The sequence below is a fragment of the Mobula birostris genome, chromosome 6 (genome assembly GCF_030028105.1).
Source record: "Mobula birostris isolate sMobBir1 chromosome 6, sMobBir1.hap1, whole genome shotgun sequence".
NCBI classification, from domain to species: domain Eukaryota; kingdom Metazoa; phylum Chordata; class Chondrichthyes; order Myliobatiformes; family Myliobatidae; genus Mobula; species Mobula birostris.
Genome location: NC_092375.1, coordinates 71,779,539 through 71,797,247, shown reverse-complemented (window position 1 = coordinate 71,797,247; position 17,709 = coordinate 71,779,539). Strand labels below are relative to the sequence as shown.

General features: G+C 43.3%; 1 protein-coding gene across 2 annotated transcripts in view; it reads right to left on the bottom strand.

Annotated features, from left to right (window-relative positions):
* Positions 1-2,831, bottom strand: part of ccdc191 (coiled-coil domain containing 191) — a 53,054-nt gene extending 50,223 nt beyond the window's left edge. Inside the window, exon 1 of one of the 2 annotated variants that reach the window (XM_072260635.1) lies at positions 2,708-2,831. In XM_072260635.1, the coding sequence (XP_072116736.1) occupies positions 2,708-2,794 (87 nt within the window). In that variant the 5' untranslated portion in view covers positions 2,795-2,831. The remainder of the gene's footprint in view (positions 1-2,707) is intronic. The other variant, XM_072260636.1, reaches the window with a different exon arrangement.
* Between the last annotated feature and the right edge of the window lie 14,878 nt (positions 2,832-17,709).

The window sequence follows — 17,709 nt, the reverse complement described above, 5'->3', positions numbered from 1 at the left end:
GGAGAGAGCCAGCGAGCGAGAGTGCGCCATGGGAGAGTGTTCCAAAAAAAGAAAATATAAAATGTACGTCACCTCAGACTACACTAAAGTGTACCCCTGCCTAATAGGGGTCAAAAATAATGACAGTGTTGCTCGCTGCACTGTTTGCAACAGTGACTTTTCTATTGCCCATGGTGGGTTAAGACTGTAAAAGACATGTTGAGGTGAGTTTAACAGGTGACATTCATTCATTAGTATAGCTAACATTACTTAAACTAGCTGACTAGCTGCTAAGGGCTACTCTATTGCAGACATCCCACTTCTCCCGGAAGTTCCGGGAGTCCCCCGCAAATTGATGGTGCTACCTCCCTGAAATGAGTTTTTGCAGGGTGGGATGTCTGCTCTCACTGCTCCCTCAGCTCACTGCAGCTAGAGGAAGGGGTGTGTGTCTGTGTGTCTCTCTCTCCCCCCCCCCCCCCAGGGAAGGTCCCTGCAGTCATATGATCTCTCTCTCTCTCTCTCTCTCTCTCTCTCAATGCTATCGGATGATGGAGCCAGAGCAAGATTTGATCGGTGGTTTGTGGATTGTGGACTCCAATTCATGTTTATGATGTGTTCTAGATTTAGGTCGCTCTTTTTCTTGTTGCTTATTTGGGCAATTTTAAATCGGGGCAGACTGCAGATAATGAGCACTGAGCTGAAATGAAATATGCTTTTTGATTTTGTGTTTTTACTTCCTGTGTTTTTGCTTGTTTTTTTTGTTGCAATTTGCATGATTTTTTTTGCGCGTGGGGAGAGGGGTCAGTTTGACGTTTTCTTTGAATGGGTTCCATAGTTTTCCTTTGTTTTATGGCTGTACCTGGGAAGACAAATCTAAGGAATAAAAGCTGGAACTAACATAATTACCATTCACCATGTAATTCATAGACAACATGTTGTTGCGAAAACCCAAGTGTTTGGCTGTACAAATCATTAATTGCTGTTATCACAATGGTAAATTAAATCAAGTCCCAAGATCTCAAATTCTCAACTATTTCAAGTTTTATATTGAGAATGATGAGCAGTTTGAACAGTTGCTGTGCACACAAAAGCCAGATGAGTTTCAAAAGGAAACTGACCAGACGCTTTTATGCACTTTTTGACCAAGTTAACCCTACTTAAGTGTAACACTGGCCATCACGATCTTTTCCAATTTCTGAGCCTGAGTTGGAAGAGAAAGAAATAATACCAGATGATGATCTTCAAGTATACTTTGTCCACCCGAGTGAGCTGCATAAATACATTATCAGAGAGATTTCAGGATCTTCCTTCAATCCAGTTTCCAGCTTTGGTAATACATCCATTCCTGAACACTTGAAGTGAGGAATTAACAGATGACTTTGAGCTGAAGTGAAGTTCAAAAACTCATGTCAGGACTTTTGGTTGCAGAAAAAAATCTGAGCTCTATCCTGCACTGTGCAGAAAGGTCAAGGATTTCTTTATTGCCTTTCAACATTTTTAATGGGGTGCAGTTTCAGTGCAGTAGCCCAACTTCTTTCAAAGTAATAAAGCAGACTGCAATTTACTGAACATGAGATCTGAGACTCCTAAGTGACATTCAGCCTGATGTTGAGAAGCTGATGTCACTGTGCCAAGCCCATCCACTTCATTGAAAAGTGACAAAGCAATGAAAAGCAATAGTTGGACTACTAATGTAAACTCTAAAATTATTGCTTTAAATCTTTTTTACTATAATTAAATAACTTTGTCATTTTAAATAGATTTGATTAGTTTTCGCAATTATTTGCCACTGCTTTGAATTTGCAGTTCCTATTTTCTTTCACTGTGCATCACAATTCAAAATTCTTTATAGTTATTAATGTAATGGCTGGAAAGGGGGATGGGATGTGACCAAGGGGACAGTAACCCGAAAAAGGTTTGGAACCACTGCTCTAAACATTTCCAGTTATTCCTGAACTATGGTGTTTTTGTAACTTAATTATAAAATAACAATTTTCCATTTGATAGTGCTGGGAAAGGTAACACTTGGTAATCTACTTTTCCAGGCTCATAGCAAACTGCTGGAGAAACTCAGCAGGTCAGACCACATCTGTGGAGAAAGTTTTCAGGTAACATTTCTTGTCAAGTCTCATCATCTGTATATCTGGTCCAGGTGGAAAGTTTTGACCCAAAACGTCAACTGGTTATTTTCTTCCACAGATGCTTCCTGACCTGCAGAAGTTTGCCTGTGGAGTTACGATACATCACTTTGACTGGTTTCACCTTACCCATTCTACCAGGCACATTCTTAAAGAGTGAAAGACATTTTCTCTTTCAGAAATTCATTTCACATTTCCAAGTTGGAATTATTTATTTCCATCATTTGTTTTCTAGGGATTCTATTATAGCATCGTTAAATGTGGCCTTTTCCCTACTAGTGACACTAGGCTAACAGACTGATAGTTTCATGTTTTCTTTCTGCGTTATTCCTGAATAGCGGGGTCTTGCTACTCCGTACAGAACCCATCATATAAACCGCAGACAGGACTTGGATGGAATGAACAAGCAAGAAAAGCAGCGGAGACGGTGTTAAAAGGACTAAGGAAAAGCCATTAGAAGCAACGAGACGGGCGAAAGACAGAACAGTAACAGGCAGTGACGGCTGGGGACTATGACAGCGGTCTCGTTTGTAGAAGCCCCTCCCCAGTTAACTTTCCAAATGCTCTCCAAAAGTCGGTCGCTCAGCTACCTTTGATCCATTTTGGTGCTTGGTGAACCGCTTCCAGCGGAAAAGCCCAGACGTATCATGCTTCAACTCCTCGACCTCTCCCAACATCTTCCGTCGTTTATTTTGAACAATTTAACTTGGAAAGACCCCCCCCCCCCGCCGTCGCTTGCTGATCAGCCAGTTTGCAGCGCGGGACACTGGGACTTGTAGTTCTTCCTGTACGGGAGACCTGCTGACATCACGTAACAGAAACCAAACTCAAACTACAACTCCCAACATCCAGTACGTGCAAATGCGCCACCTCGCCACTTATCACTATGACAACGGCGAACGGCTACAATGAAACATCAAACTCGAAATATAAATATTAAGTTCAAAACTGGAGACTGTTCGTGACAATCAGGAAATTCAAAAATCATAACGGAGAATCAGAGATTTATGACAATGAACGTCCACGTTCATGAATGTTCCTACCTTGTTATTAACATTACATCCCTTCAAAGACTTCCTTCCACAGGTTGAACCAGTCCACTCTGAACCTTCTATTTTGCCCACCGGTGCATTGTGAAGGATACCTGGGTGCAGTTTCCTCCTCTTCGAATGGAGAAATGTAATCAATTTGTGGCTTTCCTTCAACTTCATTTATCTTATGAGGCATTCCCTCAAAGTCTTCTATATCTTCTAGCACAATGCATAACCTCTAGGGTCAGCATTTAGTGGGACAGCAGGTGCTTGATGGTGCAGGAAAACATGTGATTTGGGAGTTGGCTTACTCCTTTCATCATTCATGAAAGACAATGTTCTGAAGGATCTTGATTGTATGTATCCAGGTTTTTCACATGCTGCTTTTCCTCAAGCAGTTAAAAGCCATACTGGTGCAGTGAAGGACAACAATGTTGTGTTACATCGTTGGTCCATGTCATTTAGTCAAATCAGATAAGTGGTCCATATTTCCACTTCTCATGCTGGGCTTTTATTGTCAGACAGCAGTGTTGAGGTTGGAGAAGGATCTTTTGTGAATGATAAGTGAAAGATCCGTTCTTTTCTGTGCTAGCTTTCACATGATCCATCTCTGACTCGTCTTCATTTCCCTGACCTCTTTATCTTAATTTCTGTGGTAGTCTCCCAACCCATACCCGTTATGTCCATTGTCTCTCTCAGTACAGTTGTGGCTTGAATGCATGCCGGTATTGAGAGCAAAGAATGGGAGAAACTGAGGATTCTGTAACAATGATGATACCTCTAGATTAGAAAATTATGATTTCAAGCCCCAGCAGGGGCATGAGCACAAAAGTCAGAAAAATACTTCAATGCAGTACTGAAGGTGCACTAATAATAATAATAATAATAATAAGTACTTTATTGATCCCAAGTGGGAAATTATTTCATTACAGCAACACTTAAAGACACACTTAGCAATAATAATAATTAATAATAACAATAATAATGATAAATATAATAATAATATTAACTAATAATAAAGCACAGAATAATAATATTTTGGCAATGTGCAATACTGTGCAATAATAAAGTATGAAATAATAAAACAGTCTATTGTACTATGATGTATGTTCTCCTGTTGCACAGAGATGAACTGTTGTATATGGTTATTGCATTTGATAGGAAAGGTTTTCTGTAACAATCTTTGTGACAGCGGAGCTGAAGGAGCCTGTTTGAAAGGGTGCACCGCTGCTCATTCAGTAGGTCATAGAGAGGATGTGCCTGATTGTCCCTAACTGATATGTCCGGGTTGCAGCCAAAGACAGATCCATCCTTTTTGATGAGCTTATTTAGTCTTTTACATCACCAGCACCGATGCTGCTCCCCCACCATAAAGCTGTAAAGAAGACTGCATTTGCTACACAGTCAAAGATGCCAAGATTTAAAGTTGGCCAGATCTTTCCTCCCTATCTTATCCACTATTTACTTAGTCATCAAAAACACAAAATAGAAGATTGTCAATACCTCCAGTTGAACCGTCTTTTCCTGTATTTCCCCCTAGTCATCAGTCTGTGGTTTTGTATTGCCATGTGCTCATTTGTTTTCATGCCCCATGTGTTCCTGTCTCCGCTCCTGCTCTACTCCGGCCCCTGTATTACTGAGTACTCCGTCTCTCACCTGTTTCTCATTATTTCCTGTTTTGCTGCCACCTGTGTCTCATTGTGCTCCACCTATCATCTGCCTCTCTGTATATTGCTCAGTGTATTTCAGTCCTGTGTTTTCACTTGTTTGTTGTCAGATTGTGCCAGTGAGTTTTCCTGAGCCCTTCCAGCATTTGTATCTGACCTCTATCCATCTGAATATTGACTCTGCCTGTTTCCCGATTCTGGTTTTTGGATTTCTCTGGAATTTTTGATCTCTGCCTGAACCTTGATGCCAACTTTGTTGACCCTGCCCCCCCCACCCCCTGGATTTGCTACTCAGTAAATATCATAGTGCGTACAGTACATGGTCTGCAATTGGGTCCCTGATTCTGCATCCTGGCAAAGATATAATAATAATTTCTTATTTGTTTCTGTAGCCTTTAATCTGTGTTTTTTATTCTACTTTACAAATGTGTTTAGAATTCAAATCACTTTGGAACAGTATGAAATATTATTTACAGTTGATCTATATTTAATATTCACAGAAAACTTAAGAAATGAATAAATCAAGAATTATTTACAATGGTGTGGTTGTTGGACTTGCCATTCTCACAAACATCATCAATCAGAATTTCATAGCATAGTAAATAGACATTCACACAAAACATACTGCAGACATTGGAAACATGAACAAATAAAAACAGAAACAGCCACTCAGGTCAGACAAGATCTAGGAAAGAGAAACAAAAAAAAATCCAAAGCAATTCTGATTGAACAACATAAGTTATTTTTGATGGACATTGTTCTTTGATGCTGGAGCCAACTCTCTGAAAGAGCTGTTCACTTGTTCTTAGTTGCTTTTGATTTTTCACTTACAGCTTTCAATTCCAAATATTTTTCACTACTCCTCTTAAAATCTCTGATGAATATATTATTTTTGTTTTAGGATATTAAGAACCAGAATGTCTATTTATCTCTTGTTTGCTTTTGGTGGTAATCTATAATTTTATTCCTTTTAACAAACTAAGAAAAAGATTTGCCCCTACTCACTTTAATTTCCATCACAATTTTCCTTTGAATTTTCTTGCCAAAGTACTCATGAAGAATAAAAACTGGCCACTATCTCAGCTACAAGGAAATCTGCAGATGCTGGAAATTCAAGCAACACACACAAAAAATGCTGGTGAAAGCAGTTTGTCAGGCAGCATCTATAGGAAGAGGTACAGTTGACGTTTCGGGCCAGGACCCTTTGTCAGGATCATGGGACGGGAAACCTGGGGAGAAAGAGAAGTGGGGAGGTGAGCCTGGAGCCTGGACAGCAGGCAAGGAGTTATAGTGAGAGGGACAGAGGGAGAAAGCAAGATCTCCCAGTGGCCACACATTTTAATTCCACGTCCCGTTCCCATTCTGATATGTCTATCCACGGCCTCCTGTACTGTCAAGATGTAGCCACACTAAGGTTGCAGGACCAACACCTTATATTCCATCTGGGTAGCCTCCAACCTGATGGCATGAACACTGATTTCTCTAACTTCCGCTAATGCCCCTCCTCCCCTTCACACCCCATCCCTTATTTAGTTATTTTATACACTTTTTATTTTTTCCCCTTTTTTTTCTCCCTCTGTCCCTCTCACTATAACTCCCTGCCTGCTCTCCACCTTCTGGCCTCCCCTCCCCCCTTCTCTTTCTCCCCAGGCTTCCCGTCCCATGATCCTCTCCCTTCTCCAGCTCTTGGCTCCATCCCTCCCCCTCCTGTCTTCTCCTATCATTTTGGATCTCCCCCTCCCACTTTCAAATCTCTTACTAACTCTTCCTTCAGTTAGTCCTGACAAAGGGTCCTGGCCCTGCGTTCACCAGCAACTTTTATGTGTGTATCACTATCTCAGCTTCTGACTTTGGTATGTATGTTATTTAAAATCTGGATTAGACATGCTTAATCCTGTTAACTGGCAAAGATAAAATAAGAAAATGAGATGCTGGAAGCTTGGAATCAAAACAAAAATTCCAGAGAAACTGAGCAGGCGAAGCTGCACTGATGAAGGGACTTCGACCATCCTCTGGCTCTCCTTCGGGTTCTACCTGACACGCAAGAGAAAAAAATAAGCATCATGTAGGAGAACTAGCGGGAAAAAGAAACACTCAGTTACCTCCCCTCATCAAAGCTCCACACCTTGAGAAAACAATTACCTAGGATAAATTATGATGACTCTTGAGATTGTGTATAAGACACAGAGAGGTTTAAGCTGATAGATACATAGAGTCTTCATTCAGCAGAACAAATGGCTGTATTCTTGGAGAACAGCAATTTCAATAGCTCAATGTTCAAAGTGCATTTATTATCAAAGTATATATACATCATACAACCTTGAGACTCATCTCCTAACAGGCAGCCACAAAACAAAGAGGTCCCCAAAGAAGCCATTAAAAAAGGACTGTCAAACGCCCAATGCACAGAGAGAAGAAGAATCTTGCAAACAATAAAAGTAACCAAATAACACTCAGAACTGAAGTTTTACGAAAGCCACAAAGCCAGGCATCACTACAGCTGGAGTAGGCTACAGCCTCAGTTCATCGCTTTCCTGAGTAAACGTCACGGAGTAGCAAGCAGAACTGAGCAGAAACAGCCAGAACTGGCCCATCCCTTGCCTCCAGTCCTGACACCCTGACCTTTTTAATCTGGTCTGGCGTTCAAATCGTCCAAACATCGTGCCATTCCTCTCTCATGGATAGCTCTGGGACCCGGACTCTGCCATCACAATTCAGCCCATACTCGACCTTTCCAATTCAGCCAAGCGCTTATATTGATCAGACATTGGGGCTTTCCTTACTCCCGCCTCCACCATGCCTCACCTCTCCATTGTTAGCAGTGATCGTTATTAATAAAGTGTTTAGTAGTTTTCATTGCTCCCTTTATCAATATGTCATACAATTGAAGCATTTCTCAGACTCAAACCATCGACAGTAATTCTGCTGAAGTACATATTAAGCAAGAGAGCACACTGTAACTGATAAGCCACCTCTGAATGTTTACACACTATTGTAGGGACAAGTAATACTCATGGATGGTTTAAAAGTTCATAGAATAGAGAACTCTGACATCCAAAATAGTGTCTTGAGAGATGACTCACTGGATACACAAATATCCCAGTTATTGATAGACAGAGCAAATATGCCTATAACCATGTTTGATGTGCTAAGTGAAAATATAAATGTAGTCTGAAAACTTCATTGAGCACCATCACAATAAAGGGAAATAATTAGCTGAAGGTACTTGATGCCGGGTTTGATGTAGGTTAATTACTATAGTCCCCTTGTCTAATGTTTGATCAATGCACACAAGAACATCTCATAGTCATGTCAGTCTGCAAACCATATCACTAGGGAGGCCTCCAGCTGTGGGCCAGTAGTTTGGGTTCTGAAGATAGTTCTGTGTGTTTACAAAGCTGTCCTTTTAATTTCTGTTCAAAACTGATCACTACTTGTAATTCACATTTGAACTGGCTTTTTTGAAGACTGGCTCTTACTTGTATTCATGCCTACTATCCACATAATTCTTGAAGGATATCCTATGTCTAATGACCCTGAAAAATGACTGCCTCTGTATACCCCAAGAACTTTTGAGGTTGTACCAAAATGTATTAATGAGGACAGTGCAGTAGATGTGCTTTACATTCGCTTCAGTAAGACCCTCAACATGGTCTCACATAAGAGACTAGTACAAAAGGCTGGAACTCATGGGATCCACAACACAGAGAGGGTTGTTTTTGTGATTGGATAATCAATGCTGGGACTCTAATATGCATGTGGATGTAGGGGGCATAATCAGCAAGTTCAGTGGTCTTAAACTATGAAGTGATATCGATGCGATGGGGAGATGATTAAGAAATGGCAGGTGGAGTTTAATCACACATGTAAAGTGATGCATTTGAGAGTATTAATGAACGCTGGATATATACTAATTATAGAACATAGAACATAGAATAGTACAGCACAGTACAGGCCCTTCGGCCCACAAAGTTGTGCCGATCCTCAAACCCTGCCTCCCATATAAGCCCACACCTTAAATTCCTCCATATACCTGTCTAGTAGTCTCTTAAACTTCACGAGTGTATCTGCCTCCACCACTGACTCAGGCAGTGCATTCCATGCATCAACCACTCTCTGAGTAAAAAATCTTCCTCTAATATCCCCTTTGAACTTCCCACCCCTTATCTTAAAGCAATGTCCTCTTGTATTGAGCAGTGGTGCCCTAGGGAAGAGGCGCTGGCTATCCACTCTATCTATTCCTCTTATTATCTTGTATAACTCTATCATGTCTCCTCTCATCCTCTTTCTCTCCAAAGAGTAAAGCCATAGCTCCCTTAATCTCTGATCATAATGCATACTCTCTAAACCAGGCAGCATCCTGGTAAATCTCCTCTGTACCCTTTCCAATGCTTCCACATCCTTCCTATAGTGAGGCGACGAGAACTGGACATACTAATCCAAGTGTGGCCTAACCAGAGTTTTATAGAGCTGCATCATTACATCGCGACTCTTAAACTCTATCCCTCGACTTATGAAAGCTAACACCCCATAAGCTTTCTTAACTACCCTATCCACCTGTGAGGCAACTTTCAGGGATCTGTGGACATGTACCCCGAGATCCCTCTGCTCCTCCACACTACCAAGTATCCTGCCATTTACTTTGTACTCTGCCTTGGAGTTTGTCCTTTCAAAGTGTACCACCTCACACTTCTCCGGGTTGAACTCCATCTGCCATTTCTCAGCCCACTTCTGCATCCTATCAATGTCTCTCTGCAATCTTTGACAATCCTCTACACTATCTACAACACCACCAACCTTTGTGTCATCTGCAAACTTGCCAACCCACCCTTCTACCCCCACATCCAGGTCGTTAATAAAAGTCACGAAAAGTAGAGGTCCCAGAACAGATCCTTGCGGGCCACCACTAGTCACAATCCTCCAATCTGAATGTACTCCCTCCACCACCACCCTCTGCCTTCTGCAGGCAAGCCAATTCTGAATTCACCTGGCCAAACTTCCCTGGATCCCATGCCTTCTAACTTCCTGAATAAGCCTACCATGTGGAACCTTGTCAAATGCCTTACTAAAATCCATATAGATCACATCCACTGCACTACCCTCATCTATATGCCTGGTCACCTCCTCAAAGAATTCTATCAGGCTTGTTAGACACGATCTGCCCTTCACAAAGCCATGCTGACTGTCCCTGATCAGACCATGATTCTCTAAATGCCCAGAGATCCTATCTCTAAGAATCTTTGCCAACAGCTTTCTCACCACAGACGTAAGGCTCACTGGTCTATAATTACCCGGACTATCCCTACTACCTTTTTTGAACAAGGGGTCAACATTCGCCTCCCTCCAATTCTCCGGTACCATTCCCATGGACAACGAGGACATAAAGATCCTAGCCGGAGGCTCAGCAATCTCTTCCCTCGCCTCGTGGAGCAGCCTGGGGAATATTCCGTCAGGCCCCGGGGACTTATCTATCCTAATATATTTTAACAACTCCAACACCTCCTCTCCCTTAGTATCAACATGCTCCAGAACATCAACTTCACTCATATTGTCCTCACCATCATCAAGTTCCCTCTCATTGATGAATACCAAAGAGAAGTATTCATTGAGGACCTCGCTCACTTCCACAGCCTTCAGGCACATCTTCCCACCTTTATCTCTAATCGGTCCTAACACCCATGTCATCCTTTTGTTTTTCACATAATTGAAGAATGCCTTGGGGTTTTCCTTTACCCTACTCGCCAAGGCCTTCTCATGCCCCCTTCTTGCTCTTCTCAGCCCCTTCTTAAGCTCCTTTCTTGCTTCCCTATATTCCTCAATAGACCCATCTGATCCTTGCTTCCTAAACCTCATGTATGCTGCCTTCTTCCACCTGACTAGATTTTCCACCTCACTTGTCACCCATGGTTCCTTCACCCTACCATTCTTTATCTTCCTCACCGGGACAAATTTATCTCTAACATCCTGCAAGAGATCTCTAAACATCAACCACATGTCCATAGTACATTTCCCTGCAAAAACATCATTCCAATTCAAACCCGCAAGTTCTAGCCTTATAGCCTCATAATTTGCCCTTCCCCAATTAAAAATTTTCCTGACCTCTCTGACTCTATCCTTTTCCATGATAATGCTGAAGGCCAGGGAGCAGTGGTCACTGTCCCCCAGATGCTCACCCACTGAGAGATCTGTGACCTGACCCGGTTCATTAGCTAGTACTAGATCTAGTATGGCATTCCCCCTAGTCGGCCTGTCCACATACTGTGACAGGAATCCATCCTGGACACACTTAACAAACTCTGCGCCATCTAAACCCTTGGAACTAATCAGGTGCCGATCAATATTAGGGAAGTTAAAGTCACCCATGATAACAACCCTGTTATTTTTGCACCTTTCCAAAATCTGCCTCCCAATCTGCTCCTCTGTATCTCTGCTGCTACCAGGGGGCCTATAGAATACCCCCAATAGAGTAACTGCTCCCTTCCTGTTCCTGACTTCCACCCATACTGACTCAAAAGAGGATCCTGCTACATTACCCACCCTTTCCGTAGCTGTAATTGTATCCCTGACCAGTAATGCCACCCTTCCTCCCCTTCCCCCCCCCCATCCCTTTTAAAGCACTGACATCCAGGAATATTGAGAATCCATTCCTGCCCTGGTGCCAGCCAAGTCTCTGTTATGGCCACTACATCATAATTCCATATACGATCAAGTCCTAGGGATTATCCAACAAGGAACTTGGTGTGTGAGTTCAAAGATTCTTGAAGGTGACAATACAGTAGATAATGTGGTTAGGAAGGCATATGGGACACTGGCCTTCCTTTGTCAAGCCACTGAATACAAGAGCAGGGAGGTTGTGCTTCAACTTTGTAAAGCATTGTTCAGACCTCAGCTGAATTCACCACAACATAAGAAAAATGTGACAGTGTTGGAGAGGATACAGAGAAGAATCACAAGGATGTGGCCTGGGATGGAGCTTTTCAGTTATGAGCAGAGGTTGGAATGGCTACTTCTGTTTTCCCGGCATTGAGGGGCATGTTTAAGGTATATAAAAATATGACGGACAGAGAAACATAGACTGCAAGAATCTTTCCACTTATTACAGGTAATTAAAACTAGAGGACATAGATTTAGGGTAAGATGTAAGAGAATTAAAGGGGATCTGTGAGAATTTTTCTCACCATAGAGTGATAAGCACCTGGAATTCATTGTCTGAAAGCAGTCACATACAGCTTTTAAGAGGTGTCAAGATGAGCAATTGAATCACCTACATATTGAAGATTACAGGCCATATGTTGGAAGATGGATTAATATAGAAGGGTGCACACTGGTGTGGATATGGTGGGCCAAATGGACTATTTTTATGCTGTATAAATAACTATGATAGTAGAAAGTTAACTATCTCTTGTTTACTTTATTGCGCACAAGTTTTCTGCTCAATATATTAATAATCAAAGTCAAATAAATTTATTATCAAAGTATTTATCTGTCACTATATACTACCTTGAGATTCATTTTCTTGCAGGCATTTCAAAGTTCAAAAAGTTCAAAGTACTTTTATTATCAAAGTGTGTATACTATATACAGCCCTGAGATTCATCCACAGCCACGAAACAAAGAAACCCAATAGAAAGACACTGTCCAATGTGTAGAAAAAAAAGCAAATTATGCAAACAATAAAAATAAGCAAATAACATTCAGAAATGAAGTTCACAAAAGTGAGTTCACAGCCACAAAGCCAGTCACAGCCAATCTAGGAACCCGCTCGTCGCAGTCCACAGTCTCAGTTCAGTGCAGAGACAAGTAAACCTAGCGAGCAGCGAGCTAATAACCAGCCTGTTCTTCGCCTTCTGCTCCTTTTCAATCTGGCCAAACAGCGGGTCTCGCTTTCGAACCTGGGCCCTTCCACTTCAATACACTCCCGAGCACAGGACCCGCCATCTTGATTTGGCCCGTACCCAACCTTTCCAATTTGGCCCGGCGCTTAAATCGGTCAAACCTCGGCTTGTTCATTGCTCTTGAGCCTGGGTCCCACCGCCTCGTACAGGTGGTTCAAAAGCTCGACTCCAAAAGGAAAACTACAGGCTTGATGGACTGGTCTGTGCCCATCACTTTCTGTAGACGTTTCCATTCCTGGGCACTGATGCTTCCATACCAGGCTATGATGCAATCAGTTAGAATACTCTCCACTGTGCATCTACAGAAGTTTGTCAAAGTTTTAGAAGACATGCCAAATCTACACAACCTTCTAAGTAGAGGGACTGTTGTGCCTTCGTTGTGATGGACTAATGTGCTGGTCCCAGGGCAGATCCTCTAATATGATAACACCGAGGAATTTAAAGTTACTGACCCTCTCCACCTTCGAACCCCTGATGAGGATTGGCTCATGACCTCAGGCTTCTTCCTCCTGTAGTTGATAATTGGCTCTTTGGATTTGCTGATATTGAGTGAGAAGTTGTTATTATGGCACCATTCAACCAGGTTTTCAATCTCTCCCCTGTATGCCGATTTGTCACTTCCTTTGATTCAGCCAACAATAGTGGTGTCATCAGCAAAATTAAATATGACATTAGAGCTGTACTTAACCACATAACCATAGGTATAAAGTGAGTAGAGCAGGGGGCTAAGCACACAGCCTAGTAGTGTACCTGTACTGATGATGATCATTGAGGAGATATTATTGCCAATTTGTACTGACTGGGGTCTGCAAGTGAGGAAATCAAGGATCCAATTGCATATGGAGGTATCAAGGCCCAGGCCTTGGAGTTTATTGATTAGTTTCGAGGGGCTGATGGTGTTGAATGCTGAGCTGCAGTCAATGAAGCACGTCCTTGTGTACGCATCTCTATTGCCCTCGTGTTCCAAAGATGAGTAAAGGACCAATGAAATGGCATCTGCTGTTGACCTATCACAAACAGGAGAAAATCTGCAGATGCTGGGTCCTAACAACACACACAAAGTGCTGGTGGAACTCAGCGGGCCAGGCAGCATCTTTGGAAAATTGTTAACAGTTGACCTTTCAGGCTGAGACACTTCATCAGGACGGGAGAGAAAAGATGAGAAGTCAGAGTAAGAAGGTGCGGGGAGGGGAGGAAGAAATACAAGACAGTAGATGTCTTGGGTGGGGGAAGGGTGAAGTAGAGATCTGGGAGGTCAATTGGTGAAAAAGATAAAGTGCTGGAGAAGGAAGAATCTGATTGGGGAGGACAGAAGCCCATGGGAGAATGAGAAGGCGAGGACCACCAGAGGGAGGTGATGGGCAGGTAAAGAGATAAGGTGAGAGAAGGAAATGGGAATGAAGAATGGTGAAGGAGAGCAGGGGCCATTACCAGAAGTTGGAGAAATTGATATTCATGCCAACAGGTTGGAGGCTACCCAGACAGAATATAAGGTATTGTTCCTGCAACCCAAGTGTGGCCTCAGCTCTCCAATCTGAGAGCAGAATAAGGCTTTTTATTCAAGAGCTAAGGAGATGTCCTCTTTCTTCAAAGAAAAGGGCTTCCTTCCTTCACCATCAACACTGCCTTCACCAACATGACTTCCATTTCGCACCTGTCACACCTCACCACATCCTCCCGCAATCCCACCTACCACCCCATTGCCTCCGTGCCAGCACATAATTCTCCGTAACTTCCACCATCCCCACCACCAAGCATATCTTTCCCTCGACCTCATTTTATGCCTTCTGCAGGGATTGCTCCCTACGTGACTCCCTTGTCCATTCGTCCCTCTCCATTGATCTTCTTCCTAGCATTTATCCTTGCAAGCAGAACAAGTGCTACACCTGCCCCTACACCTCCTTCCTCACGACCATTCAGGGCCCTAAACAGTCCTTCCAGGTGAGGCAACACTGCACCTGTGAGTCTGTTGGGCTCATCTACTGTATCCGGTGCTCCCGGTGTGGCCTGCTGTATATTGGTGAGACCCGATGTAGATTGGGAGACTGTTTCACTGAGCACCTACGCTTCATCTGCCAGAAAAAGCGGGATCTCCCAGTGGCCACCCATCTTAATTCTACTTCCCATTCCCATTCCCATTCCCACATGTCAGTCCATGGTGATGAGGCCACACTCAGGCTGAGGAACAACACCTTATATTCCATCTGGGTCACCTCCAACCTGATGGCATGAACATCAATTTCTCTAACTTCCAGTAATGGCCACCCCTCTCCTTCACCATTCCCATTCCCTCTCTCACCATATCTCCTTCCTTGCCCATCACCTCCCTCTGGTGCTCTTCCCCATTCCCTTTCTTCCATGGCCTTCTGTCCTCTCCTATCAGATTCCCCTTTCTCCACCAGTCTACTTCCCAGCTCTTTACTTCATCTCTTCACCTCTCCTGGTTTCACCTATCACCTACTACCTTGTATTTCTTCCTCCCCTCCCCCCCCAACCTTCTTACTCATCTTTCTTCTTCAGTGCTGATGACGGGTCTCAGTCTGAAACATCGGCTGTTTACTCTTTTCTGTAGATGCTGCTTGGCCTGCTGAGTTCCTCCAGCATTTTGTGTGTGTTGTTGCCTTATTGTGACAGTAGGCATATTGGAATGGATCCAGTCACACCTCCGGCTGGAGTTGATCTGCTTCATGGCCAATCTCTTCAAAGAATTTCATCACTAGAGTATGTAAGTGCTACTGGATGATAGTCATTGAGGCAGGTTACCATGATCTTTGTGTGTATTGGGATGATTGAAACAGGTAGCCACCTCAGATTGCCAAAGTGAGAGGATGAAAATGTCCATAAACACTCCATTCAGATGGTTAGCACAGGTTTTCGGAACTCAACCAGATACTCCATCTGGGATTGATGCTTTCCATGGATTCACTCTCCTGAAGGATACTTTCCCATCAGTCTCAGAGACTGAAATCACAGGGTCATTGAAGGCTGTGGAAGCTTCTGTGGTGTCCCTATGTTCCGTCGGTCAAAGTGACTATTAAAGACATTGAGCTTATCCAAGAGTGAAACTTGTTGACATTTCTGTTGCTTGGTTTCACTTTGTTGGAGGTGGTGGCAGTCAACTGCTGCTACAGCTGTTGAACACCTCTTGTACTTTCCAGGATCACCAGTCCTGACTGCCAACGATCTGGTCCTCAGCAGATTGTGAATCTTTTAGCTCATCCAGGGCTTATGGTTGAGGAAGATTCAAAATGATTTTGCGTGGAGACATTCATCCACAAATGTCTTTATAAAGCCTGTAACAGCTATGGCATATTCATTCAGGTGCTCTGACGAGTCTTTGAACATGGCCCAGACCACCAACAAAGCAATTCTGCTATCGCTGTTCTGCGTCCTCTTTGTTGTCCTTATCTCTGGTGCTTTGCTCTTCAGCCTCTACCTATACTAAAGAATCAAGATTGGTTAATGTCATTTCCCAGTGCACACGTGTAAAGGAGAATGGAATAATTGTTATCCTGGATGTAACGCAGCATGAAACAAAACACAATTAGGTAAAGAACACAATATAAAAAACACAATACATGTAAGATAGCTTACATACATTTATTCATTGTATGTCAATAATGTTGGGGGAGTCCAGAACCAGAGGCCACAGTTTAAGAATAAGGGGTAGACCATTTAGAACGGAGTTGAGGAAAAACTTTTTCACACAGAGGGTTGTGGATCTGTGGAATGCTCTGCCTCAGAAGGCAGTCGAGGCCGATTCTCTGGATTCAAGAAAGAATTAGATAGAGCTCTTAAAGATAGTAGAGTCAAGGGATATGGAGAGAAGGCAGGAACAGGATCCTGATTGTGGATGATCAATCATGATAACAGTAAATGGCAGTGCTGGCTCGAAGGGCCGAATGGCCTACTCCTGCACCTATTGCCTATTGTCTATTGTCCATAAAGTGATATTAAACACAGGAGTGTCTGTACATAGGGTGACTGACAGGAAATGATAAAGTAATGGTGATTATGGGTGTGGGGGAGCAGATTAGTGGGTAGAGGTGTTGATCAGGCTTACTCCTTGGGGAAAGTAACTGTTTTGAAGTCTGGTGGTCCTGGCATGGATGCTACATGAGGATGAAGCTAGAGAAGCCAGAGCTGGCTTTGCCATCTGGACCTCAATCATCAGGAACCTGGAGTCCTTCCCCAGAGGCATCAATGATCACCTCATGGTAATGAGGCTGCCTCTGAGAGCTGACACTCATCTGACTCTGATCAGTGCCTACACGCCCACCATGACCTACACCTCTGAACAGAAGGAACTGTTCTACCAGGGACTCGGCCAGCTACTACACTCTGTCTCCAAAGACATCAAAATCCTGCTACTTGGTGACTTTAATGCCCGAGCAGCAGTGAAAATCAGTCTTATCCAGAAGTCATTTGCAAGCATGGCCTTGGAAAGGAGAATTCAAATGGGCAGCTACTACTCACCTTCTGCACAGAAAATGGGCTGACAATCACCAACACTCTCTTTCAGCTTCCAGACATCCACAGGGTAACCTAGCTGCACCTGCACCCCAAGAACTGGCACCTGATTGATTACGTGATCACAAGGATTGGGACATCAGGGATGTGATCATCACCAGAGCGATGAGGGGTGCAGACTGCTGGACTGTCCACATCCTGCTGAGAAGCAGGCTGTCATTACAGATCGCCGGGGTGCACAGGCGTCAGCATGCTGACACTGAGCGGAAGCTGAACATTCAACAGCTCGCTGACCCCAGCATCAAAGAAGAGCTGATCAGCAAACTGGAGGAACAACTTGAGCAACTGCCTGAGAAAGCAGACCCAGAAACAGCATGGCTGTCTTCAGAGACGCTCTGTACAGTGCTGCAAGTGCTGTGCTCGGGCACTCCAACAGGAAGCATCAGGATTGGTTCAATGAGAACAAGTCTGATATCGTCACCCTTCTCAAGCAGAAGCAGGAAGCCTTTGCAAGCTGGCTCAGTGACGA